This window comes from Oncorhynchus clarkii, chromosome 17, assembly GCF_045791955.1.
Source record: "Oncorhynchus clarkii lewisi isolate Uvic-CL-2024 chromosome 17, UVic_Ocla_1.0, whole genome shotgun sequence".
NCBI lineage: Eukaryota > Metazoa > Chordata > Actinopteri > Salmoniformes > Salmonidae > Oncorhynchus > Oncorhynchus clarkii.
In genome coordinates, this window is record NC_092163.1 from 20623555 (window position 1) to 20636128 (window position 12574).

The following is a 12574-nucleotide window of genomic DNA, read 5'->3' on the forward strand; positions in this document are numbered from 1 at the left end:
TCATTTTAATCCCACGTTGTAACGCAACAAAATGTGAAAAAGGTCAAGGGGTGTGAATACTTTCTGTTGGCGCTGTGTACCGTATGCAGGAGTTGCACTAAGAGTACGGTAGTACAGGAGATCAGTTCCAGCTAATACAACAGCCAAAGGTAACATGAGGTGCAGCCATGGCTGTGGCTCAGACAATCAGTCTGTAGAAGTTGGATTTTCACCTCAAGTGTGGCTGAAGTTAATTAATTGGACACGTGGGTATTGGTCCACGTGGTTAATAAAAATGTAAAAAGCAAGCGTGTTGATTGCAATCAATGCACAATCAGCGCTGGAATTTCTGAGCCTGTGGGACATGCTTTTGACAGCTTTTTATTATTTTATTTTACAGACCATTTAACAGCAGCCAGTCAGCGCACAATAGAATGGGAGGTTTGGAGAGTGTGATGGTTCTATTTCGTACAGTATCCTCTCATTTTGAATTCTGTACAAAATGGCCCTATTTCAATATTACAACGGTCCTTGCAGAAATGATTTTGCCCTTGGCCTTGTCTGTTTAATTCATTTCATGTTTGCTTCTTTTCCTCATAGAAATATACTTTGTCAAGCCAGTGCTGTAGAACATTCTTTATATAGACAGTACAAGTTTTAAAAGTTTTCCATTCAAATGAAATGACTAGCGCTGACTCATCTCATGTTATCTCATGTATCGACTCCAATTATTACTCTCCTATATTTTTCATATCCTGCCATGTCTGGCTCAGTTGAACAGCTTTTCCATCATTACTGTATCTGTGGAAAAGGAACTTGAACTGTGCAGACTGGAGTTAATAAAACACTTTTTTCAAACTCTACACTTTACATTCATTTGGGTACCTTTTCTTTCTGTGGGACACCACTCTGTTCATACTGCGTATTATACATGATCATACTTAACTAACTCACCATGTCTCTTTTGTCTTTGCAGGACCCCAGAACCAAGCACAAGTTTAAGATCCACACCTATGGTAGCCCCACCTTCTGCGACCACTGTGGCTCTCTCCTGTATGGTCTCATCCACCAGGGGATGAAGTGTGACAGTGAGTAATGTACCTCGTCATCCACTTAGACTGGGGATCACTATACACAACCAGCAATATAAACCTTAAGAGGACACGCGGTGCACCTGGCTATGGCCAATCTAACCAATAATGGAGCGCTGATGTTACGTCCATCGCGGTTGATCTCACTGATGTCGTATGTTTTGCTTGGTTAGCTAGCTAGCAAGCTACACGGAACAAAAATGTAGAGTGTTGGTCCATTGTTTCATGAGCTGAAATAAAAGATCCCAGAAATTTTAGAGAATTTGTCAGTACTTCCAACCGGCCTCACAACTGCAGACCACATGTATGGCATTGGATGGGCGAGAGGTTTGTTGATGTCAACATTGTGAACAAAGTGCCCCATGGTATGGGCAGGCACCAAACACAATTGCATTTTACCGATGGCAATTTGAATGCACAGAGATACCGTGACGAGATCCTGAGGCCATTGTGAAGCATATATTTTTTAAAGGAATCTGTGACCAAAACATGCATATCTGTATTCCCAGTCATGTGAAATCCATAGATTAATGCCTAATGAATGTATTACAGTTTACTAACTTTCTTATTTGAACTGTAAGTCAGTAACATTAGTAAAGCTAGCTGCACAGTCACATTGGCTACCTAGCAACATGACATAATTTATAAATTCTGGAAGCAGTGGAAACACGATGTGAGCTAACCCACCAAGGCCCAACCCGGGATGATTTCAAACTTCCAATGGAAACCTGGCTTTAGATGTGTTCAAAGTATATTTAAACCTAACTTTATCGACGTCGCCCATACTGCACAGGACACAATGAAGTTAAATTACAATTCTGTAATATTGCCCAAAGATGATTTCCCTTATTTAAAACTGCATTTCTGTTTTCTGTCCATTCCTTCCAGCAGTTTCCCCTCTGAAACCCACACACGATTCACATGATTCACTCTATCCAGAGATCTTTAAATATACATTATCAAAGCTGCTGCGGGCCTTTATTAGTACAATTCCCTCAAGTTTATGATTTTATATGTGATAAAGCACAAATGACTTTAATTCAATGGTAAATAGTGCATCATATCTCTTCACCAGAGCTGGCATGTAATACTAATTATGACTCAGGGCTATATATAAATAGGGATTAGGTTATGGTTGAAAAATGAGTTTGGCACATGCTGGCGGTTCTAATCCTACTGCAAATTAGATTATCATATGTTTTTAATTGTGTGTTGCCATGTTATAGACTAGAGGCAATATGGGTTTTGTTCCGGTCAGCCTCAGAGAACAGCATCGACCTATACGGTGACTCGGTGAGTTAGTTTATTAGGAAGTGCATTGGAGATGTTGTACCCACTGGGACTATTAAAACCTACCCTAACCAGAAACCGTAGATGGATGAAGGCATTCGGGCAAAACTGAAAGCGCGAACCACCGCATTTAACCATGGAAAGAAGTCTGGGAATATGGCTGAATACAAGCAATGTAGTTATTCCCTCCGCAAGGCAATCAAACAAGCAAAATGCCGGTACAGGGACAAAGTGGAGTCGCAATTCAACAGCTCAGACACAAGACTTATGTGGCAGGGTCTACAGGAAATCATGGACTACAAAAAGAAAACCAACCAGACACCGACGTCTTGCTTCCAGACAAACTAAACACCTTCTTTGCCCGCTTTGAGGATAATACAGTGCCACCGTGCGGCCCACTAACAAGGACTGCGCCCCCCCCCCCCCCCCCCCCCCCCCCTCTCCTTCTCCGTGGCCGACGTGAGTAAAACATTCAAACGTTTTAACCCTCGCAAGGCTGCTGGCCCAGACGGCATCCCTAGCCGCGTCCTCAGAGCATGTGCAGACCAGCTGTCTGGTGTGTTTACGGCAGAGGTGTGGACTTGAGTCACAAATATGATGACTTGGACTCAACTTTGACTTTAACACCAATGACTCGTGACTTGACATGGACTTGAGCCTTATGACTCGACCTGACTTGATACCCTCCCCAAACCCAAATATAAAAAATTATGCTATTAAAAAAAGTGTGCAGCGCATCAACTCTTCATTTAACGGATTACAGTTTGAATCGGACAGCAGCCAATCAAATTGTGCCAGCTGAGAAAAAGTTTCCAAAAATGTCCAACTTTGTTCCACATTTGAAGCTGTACAAAGAACGATAAGTCGTGGCTAATATAGCAGACAGCTATATATTTTATTGCTTTACTAGTGTATCATGTAGGCTAGCATAAAGTTAAATCAATGAGCCTCCACACAGTCAGTCAGTGCGGGAACGTGATCATTGCACCCAAGATTGAGCTACAACTGGCTAGGTAGTTGGTAGCCTAAATCCTGCCTGACGTTCCTAAAACAAGGTTGGGTGATTGTGTACAAAGCTTACATCGCCCGATTGTGCCCCATAGCGATCCTCGATAGTCGATCACTTGGGGGTGGGGTGTCTTTCTCATGGCTACCCATGTATTTCTATGGAAATATAATGTTAATTTGGTAAGTAATAAACATATAGATATTTTTTAAAGCATTCATGATTTGCGTAAATGTAATATACTAACTATTACTCTTGTTAAAAATATGAAATGGTATTACATTTGGTGAAGAGCACACAAAGCACATTCATCTCCTGTACATCTATCACTCCAGTGTTTTTATTGGTATATTGTAATTACTTCGCCACCATGGCCTATTTATTGCCTTACCTCCCTTATCTTACCTCATTTGCACACTATTTTCTACTGTATTATTGACTGTATGTTTGTTTATTCAATGTGTAACTCTGTGTTGTTGTATGTGTCAAACTGCTTTGCTTTATCGTGGCCAGGACGCAGTTGTAAATGAGAACTTGTTCTCAACTGGCGTACCTGGTTAAATAAAGGTGAAAAAAGAGCACATTATGACTTGTTTAGGACTCAAAACTCAAAGTTAAAGATTTGAGACATGACTTGATACTTGACAGTCTTGACTTGAGACTTGACTCGGACTTGCCTGTCTTGGCTTGGGACCAAACAATGACTTGGTCCCACCTCTGGTTTATGGACATATTCAATCACTCCCTATCCCAGTCTGTTGTCCCCACATGCTTCAAGATGGCCGCCATTGTTCCTGTACCCAAGAAGGCAAAGATAATTTAACTAAATGACTTCCGCCCCATAGAACTCACTTCTGTCTTCATGATGTGCTTTGAGAAACTAGTCAAAGATCATACACCCCTACCTTACTGGCCACCCTAGACCCACTTCAGTTTGCATACCACCCCAACAGGTCCACAGATGATGCAATAGCCATCACACTGCACACTGCCCTATCCCATCTAGGACAAGATGAATACCTATGTAAGAATGCTGTTCATTGACTACAGCTCAGCATTCAACACCATAGTACCCTCCAAGCTCATCATCAAGCTGGAGGCCCTGGGTCTCGACCCCGCCCTGTGCAATTGGGTCCTGGACTTTCTGACGGGCCGCCCCCCAGGTGGTGAAGGTAGGAAACAACATCTCCACTTCACTGACCCTCAACACTGGGGTCCCACAAAGGTGTGTGTGCTCAGCCCCCTCCTGTACTCCCTGTGCACCCATGACTGCATGGCCATGCACGCATCCAACTCAATCATCAAGTTAGCAGACGACACTATAGTAGTGGGCTTGATTACCAACAACAACGAGACAGCCTACAGGGAGGAGGTGAGGGCACTCAGAGTGTGGCATATGGAAAACAACCTCAAACTCAACAAAACAAAGAAGATGATCGTGGACTTCAGGAAACAGCAGAGGGAACACCCCCCTATCCACATCGAAGGGACAGCAGTAGAGAAGGTGGAAAGTTAAGTTCCTCTGCATACACATCACAGACAAACTGAAATGGTCCACCCCCACAGAGACAGCAATGTGAAGAAGGCACAACAGCACCTCTTCAACCTCAGGGGGCTGAATAAAATTGTCTTGCCACCAAAAACACTCACAAACTTCTACAGATGCACAATCGAGAGCATCCTGTCAGGCTGTATCACAGCCTGGTACGGCAAATACACCACCCTCAACCACAAGGCTCTCCAGAGGGTGGTGCGGCCTGCACAACGCATCACCGGGGGCAAACTACCCGCACTCCATGACACCTACAGCACCCGATATCACAGGAAGGCCAAAAAGTTCAAGGACAACAACCACCCGAGCCACTGCCTGTTCACCCCGCTATCATCCAGAAGGCGAGATCAGTACAGGTGCATCAAAGCTGGGACCGAGAGACTAAAGAACAGCTTCTCTCTCAAGGTCATCAGACTGCTAAACAGCAATCACTAACTCAGAGATGCTGCTGCCTACATTAAGACCCAATCACTGGCCACTTTAATAAGTGGATCACACATTTTAAATAATGCTACTTTAATAATGTTTATATATCTTAATTACTCATATGTATATACTGTATTCTATACCATCTATTGCACCTTGCCTATGCCGCTCAGCCATTGCTCATGCATATATTTATATGTACAAATTCTCATTCATCCCTTCTAGATTTGTGTGTAGGTAGGTAGTTGTTGGGGAATTGTTAGATTACTTGTTAGATATTACTGCACTGACAGAACTAGAAGCACAAGCACTTCGCTACACTCAAGTTTTTATTTGCTAACCATGTCTATGGGACCAATAACATTTGATTTGATTTTGATGTGAGGCTATGTTTGTAGATGCTGATGCGTGTTTGAGATACAGTATCCATGTTTTCACATGTAAACAGCACAGTTACAATTGTTTTCAGGGTGAAATCAGTTTTGTGATATAAATTATTCTCACCTGGCCTTATGACTTTATAAATAAAGCACATCAGTTTTTGCTTAAACCAACTTCTTTTAGTTTGTTTGCCTCTCCGTCTCTCCTGGTAACCTCTTTAATGCTGTCTCTCTCTTTCTGTCTGTCTTCCTGTGTGTCTGCGTCCCTTCAGCCTGCGACATGAACGTGCACAATCAGTGTGTGATGAACGTGCCCAGTATGTGCGGGACGGACCACACCGAGAGGAGGGGACGCCTCTTCCTGAAGTGTGACATCACAGGGGACAAGCTGCAGGTCACAGGTAGGCCTCCAGATCGGACCATCTCTCAGACAAATCTATTTCTCAAGGTGTGTCCCAAATGCACCCTATTCCCTTTATAGTGCCCTAATGGTGACCAAAGCCCACAGTGCACTATGAAGGGAATAGGGTGCCATTTCGGGCACATCCGTTGCCTTCTTCCCCAGTGGGGTTATGGTGTGTAATGGCTGACAGAGCTTCCTCTTACCTTTTCACAATCAGTCCCCAACCATCAGTCCCCAACCACTTTAGCTGTCAGTTGCCTGTTACAGCCCCATATTGATTGATAAGAGAAAAAAACGCTTCTGGCCACAAATCCATTCGCAGCATGGTTCGCTCCCACCGGGCAGTCATCACCACTGATTCCTGGCAATCTGTGTATGTGTGTTTGTTCTTGTGGGTGTGCGCGCCCATGTGCATGTATGTTCCCTCTAACCTTAGCCTACATCGATTTCGATCTGCACAATTGTCAATCGCATCAATAGGCCCAGGCTTTGAAAACCATTCTATTGTAAAAACACCTGTTCACAGTTCAATAGATGAAGTGAACTGGTTGTCATACCAAAAATCACCATGGTCTGTTTTTGAGTGACAGCAGCCAAGAGACAGCATGTGGTGAGGCAACTATCACTTAATACAAGCCTCCAGTCTGCAGCCTACAGAGACACGGGTCAATTCCCTTTGGTATACAGATCAATACTGTGTGTGATTTCCAAATAGCACCATAGTCCCTATGTAGTGCGCTACTTTTGGCCTCTGCCCACGTACAGTGACGACAAACCCTGTCCATTCTTTTAAAACCTTTTTAAACATACCCAGGGGTATATCTGTGTGGGCTTAGCCAGGAACACAGGTTTCTCTTTTACATGTGTTTAGTGAGTCACGACTCCATTTTCATGTCTTTCTCTCTTTTGTGTGTGTGTGTGTGTTTAACTGTTGGTTCTGTATCGAATTATTTCAGTCAGGCGTAGAATAGACAGCATCAAAGGTGGTCCAATCAGGCAATATGCTTAGTGCTACTGCATAAAGTGGTACTGCATTTTACTTCCAAGGCCAAAATATTGATAATACTGAATAACATTGTGCAGTGATTAAAAAAAACAGTATTTTGAGGGTTTCTTTGATATGGGATGTTGTAGGAAACAGTTCCCTCTTTATGCTAATTGTAGCTAATGCAGCTGTAGTTACATAATAATCACATAAACATGTATTTAGTAGTGTAGTCCTAGTACTGTAGTAGTGTAGTGTCAATTCAGTGTTGGTACACATTCGGATTCAGTACAATGACTACAATTTAATTTGCTGCTTGTGTAATTACTTACAATACATGTGAAATTCCCTCCCCTAATAAAAATATGGATGCCCCCACACCACAAACAGGGCTGTAGGAAATTGGAAATATGTACACACAGTCAGTCCATTGACGGGTTACGCTGGGATCACTAAATCAAATCACGTTCCCTCAACACACACTTATCACATTATCACCCACGAGATGGAAGCAACCCCGGAAATGTTCAATCAAATAGGGCAGTGGTCTTTGGCATAGTTCCTTCCAAAGGGTAAAACACACACTGTTGACATTATGCTTGCTCTTCTGGGGAACTGATAATGATAGTCATATACTTGTCATACAGCCCTTGCCCTCAATTTTCCATTATTGAGAGTTCACTCTAAAACCATATTAACATATTAACCATATTATGTATCCCCAAATGTTTTGTTAGATGTGAAAATTGCAGTTCAGCTTAGTGCCGATAAACTTGTTTCCATCCGAAATGTGAGGTCACTTTTCATGGCCTAGTCATACGCCTGGCTGGCTGCCAAGCTCCCAGACCTGACGTGCGTGTATAATTCGAGGGTGGCTTCCCTCCGTCGGCGTAATTGCTGGTGTGAAATTTAAGTGTGACTCAAATGCAGGGGAGGAGGAAGGAATCGGGGGGGGGGGGAAGGAGAGGAAGTGGACCATTTTAAAGCTTTCACAGTCCAATCAAGTTACAGAGAGAACATAGCACTAGGAAGTGGAGATAGGAGGACCCATGTACTGTACTGTATAGCCCTGTTCTAATGTTGAAATGCGTTGTTCTTTCCTCCACCCCTTCATGCAATCATTCATCGACTCTATTTTGAATAGGTGAGAGTAAGGGTTCCTCTGTATAGCTCAACACCAAACCAGTGATGGCAAAGGGATCAAAGTAGGATGTGGAGTGCCGTTTTCAAAGTATTGGCACCGGGCCTACAAAACGTTAAGGAGATACCACTGGGCAGTGCAGCCCTAAAACATCAAGTACTCTGTGTTGGCACCCATCATATGACACTGTCGGAGGAAGGAGAAGAGAGCAAAGAGGGCCAAGCCATGTTGCTAACAAATACAGACCCACGTCGATTCCAGTTGACTACTTGTGTCTCAATGTATCCTTTATCCCTTGGCTGGCGGTAGCCTTCCTAAGCAGCCTTCAACTAAGTGTCACTTTCACTCAGTCAGTTCTACTTCAAAGGGGTTTTTGGCTTTTGGCTGGCTTCTCCTTGGAACATTCTGCTTCTGTTTACTCTATTTAGCTTCAGCACAGAGCAGTGGCCTACTGATATTCCTACTGGCAGACAGTCCCACTGGGCTCGGCTGTGCTGTGGCTATGAGGCACGCACACACTCAAACACAAATATTCCCATAGCTAAATCGCTAACTGCTCTTCTCACAAACAGGTTAGTGCTAGCTCGCTAACTGCTCTTCCCATCAACAGACAGACAGATAGCCAGATTGGAATGCTGATTAGGGCCCATCTAAAGTGGACAGAATGCTAAATGTACTGGCAGCCAAACAGGATGTGGAGCTCTCTCCTTATACTGAAATGTGTCATAGTGGGCTATGATGGAGCCAGGAAAGCTGTGATGAAGCTGGACCTTGCTGGTGAAAGTAGTATCTTGATTTGAAGAGGTTTATGTTGGCTAGGTGTTAGCAACACCTGGGGAGTCATTTCATAACAGCTAATGTTGTGGTTCTTTGGCAGTGTTATGACTGTCATTATGCAAAAATCCTCCAAAATAAACATTTTAATGTTAGCAAATTATGACATTTCTATCACACATTTACTTACATAAGTCATTTAAATTAATATGAGTTACAGATGCAGCTATCTGGTCTAAAAGTTACCTGCCTCATTCTTATGATGTGAATGTAGTGCATTTGCACAGGCAGGCAGACAAAGACAACTTCGCCAGTTTTTTTGCATTGCCCTGCTTATTGGTTCCCTGTAAAGCACAGGCTATGGACAGGCATAAGCTACGGACAACAAACACAATTGCATCATATCAATGGCGATTTGATTGTACAGAGATGCCGTGACGAGATCCTAAGGCCCATTGTCGTGCCATTAATCTGCTGCCATCACCTCATGTTTCAGCATGATAATGCACGGCCCCATGTCGCAAGGATCTGTACACAACTCCTGGAAGCTGAAAATGTCCCAGTTTTTCCATGGCCTGCATACTCACTAGATGTCACCCATTGAGCATGTTTGGGATGCTCTGGATCGACATGTACGACAGCGTGTTCCAGTTCTCGCCAATATCCAGCACAGCCATTGACGAGGAGCGGGACAACATTCCGCAGGCCGTAATCAACAGCCTGATCAACTCAATGCGAAGATGTGTCGCGCTGCATGAGGCAAATGGTGGTCACACCAGAGACTGACTTGTTTTCTGATCCACGCCCCTGCCTTTATTTAAAAAAGAAAAATCCATATACAGTGTGTGCAAATGTAGTAAGGTTAGGGAGGTAAGGCAATAAATAGTCTATAGTTGCGAAATAATTGCAATTTAGCATTAACACTGGAGTGATAGATGTGCAGATGATAAATGTGCAAGTAGAGATACTGGGGTGCAAAAGAGCAACAACAACAAAAAATAACAATATGGGGATAAGGTAGTTGGGTGGGCTATTTACAGATGGGCTGTGTACAGGTGCAGTGATCGGTAAGCTGCTCTGACAGCTGATGCTTAAATTTAGTGAGGAAGATATGTCTCTAGCTTGTGATTTTTTTTCTAGTGATTTTGGCAATTCGTTCCAGCCCTTGGCAGAAGGAAAGGCGGCCAAAGCAGGTGTTGGCTTTGGGGGATGACCAGTGAAATATTCCTGCTGGAGATTAGGGCCTAATGCATTTATTTCAATTTATTAATTCCCTTACATGAACTGTAGCTCAGTAAAAATCTTTTAAATTGTTTCATGTTGCGTTTATATTTTTGTTCAGCGTGTGTGACCATTCTAATGAAATGGATCTGAGTTTTGTGGCTATTTACTGAGAGCAATGTTTGATAGTGTGCTGGGACTATATGACGTACAGTGGGGCAAAAAAGTATTGTCAGCCACCAATTGTGCAGGTTCTCCCACTTAAAAAGATGAGGCCTGTATTTTTCATCATAGGTACACTTCAACTATGACAGACAAAATGAGAAAAACATTGTAGGATTTTTAATGAATTTATTTGCAAATTATGGTGGAAAATAAGTATTTGGTCACCTACAAACAAGCAAGATTTCTGGCTCTCACAGACCTGTAAGACTTCTTCTTTAAGAGGATCCTCTGTCCTCCTCTCGTTACCTGTATTAATGACATCTGTTTAAACTTGTTATCAGTATAAAAGACACCTGTCCACAACCCCAGTCACACTCCAAACTCCCCTATGGCCAAGACCAAAGAGCTGTCAAAGGACACCAGAAACAAAATTGTGGACCTGAACCAGGCTGGGAAGACTGAATCTGCAATAGGTAAGCAGCTTGGTTTGAAGAAATCAACTGTGGGAGCAATTATTAGGAAATGGAAGATATACAAGACCACTGATAATCTCCCTCGATCGGGGGCTCCATGCAAGATCTCACCCCGTGGGGTCAAAATGATCACAAGAACGGTGAGCAAAAATCCCAGAAAAACACGGGAGGACCTAGTGAATGACCTGTAGAGAGCTGGGACCAAAGTAACAAAACCTACCATCAGTAACACACTACGCCGCCAGGGACTCAAATTCTGCAGTGCCAGACGTGTCCCCCTGCTTAAGCCAGTACATGTCCAGGCCCGTCTGAAGTTTGATAGAGATCATTTGGATGATCCAGAAGAAGATTGGGAGAATGTCATATGGTCAGATGAAACCAAAATATAACTTTTTGGTAAAAACTCAACTCGTCGTGTTTGGAGGACAAAGAATGCTGAGTTGCATCCAAAGAACACCAGACCTACTGTGAAGCATGGGGGTGGAAACATCATGCTTTGGGGCTGTTTTTCTGCAAAGGAACCAGGACAACTGATACGTGTAAAGGAAAGAATGAATAGGGCCATGTATCGTGAGATTGAGTGAAAAACTCCCATCAGCAAGGGCATTGAAGATGAAACGTGGCTGGGTCTTTCAGCATGACAATGATCCCAAACACACCGCCCGAGCAACGAAGGAGTGGCTTCGTAAGAAGCATTTCAAGGTCCTGGAGTGGCCTAGCCAGTCTCCAGATCTCAACCCAATATAAAATGTTTGGAGGGAGTTGAAAGTCCATGTTGCCCAGCAACAGCCCCAAAACATCACTGCTCTAGAGGAGATCTGCATGGAGGAATGGGCCAAAATACCAGCAACAGTGTGTGAAAACCTTGTGAAGACTTACAGAAAACGTTTGACCTCTGTCATTGCCAACAAAGGGTATATAACAAAGTATTGAGAAACTTTTGTTATTGACCAAATACTTATTTTCCACCATAATTTGCAAATAAATTCATTAAAATCCTACAATGTGATTTTCTGGATTTTTTTTCTAATTTTGTCTGTCATAGTTGAAGTGTACCTATGATGAAAATTACAGGCCTCATCTTTTTAAGTGGGAGAACTTGCACAATTGGTGGCTGACTAAATACTTTTTTGCCCCACTGTATGTGGTCTGCTTGGAGTGACATGTGTGTGGGATGTGAGAAAATGCCATTAGGAAAAGCAACATAATGGCAAGTATTGCGCGTGCGTATCTATCTGCCTGTCTGTTCAGCCGTCGTCTGTCTGTGTGTATATCATACACTTAGAACAGACTAAACTAGCCTGTACTCAGCCCTGCATTCCCACGTCTTGGAGCTGTACAATTTGATTTAATTTGGTCTATCGGACCTCCGGGGATGTGAATACACAGTAATACATACCTGAATTGCCATGACGTGAAGCTGTTTAACTTGGCTTCTATGAAGGAATTAGGTACTTAGAAGCCCAAACGCAGCAGTAATAGGATCCGATAAGGATAACGTTTACACATGGCTCGTCACCTCCACGAGATTCCTAACGCTTAGAATTCACCCCTGAATATTCATCTAACCTCTCACTTGGTTATTTATTGATGTCAATGGGAGACTAAGTGAAAAATCCAATTGATGTGGAAATTAGGATTCTCCCCTTAGACAGGGTGGTCCTCTCCTCCTCCTCCTCCTCCTTCTC

General features: G+C 43.2%; 1 protein-coding gene across 2 annotated transcripts in view; it reads left to right on the forward strand.

Annotated features, from left to right (window-relative positions):
• LOC139370490 (protein kinase C alpha type) overlaps positions 1 to 12574 on the forward strand; it is a 215526-nt gene that overhangs the window by 126806 nt on the left and 76146 nt on the right. For both annotated transcript variants that reach the window (XM_071110005.1, XM_071110004.1), the window contains exons 4-5: positions 956 to 1067; positions 5997 to 6125. In XM_071110005.1, coding sequence (XP_070966106.1) covers positions 956 to 1067; positions 5997 to 6125 — 241 coding nt within the window. The remainder of the gene's footprint in view (positions 1 to 955; positions 1068 to 5996; positions 6126 to 12574) is intronic.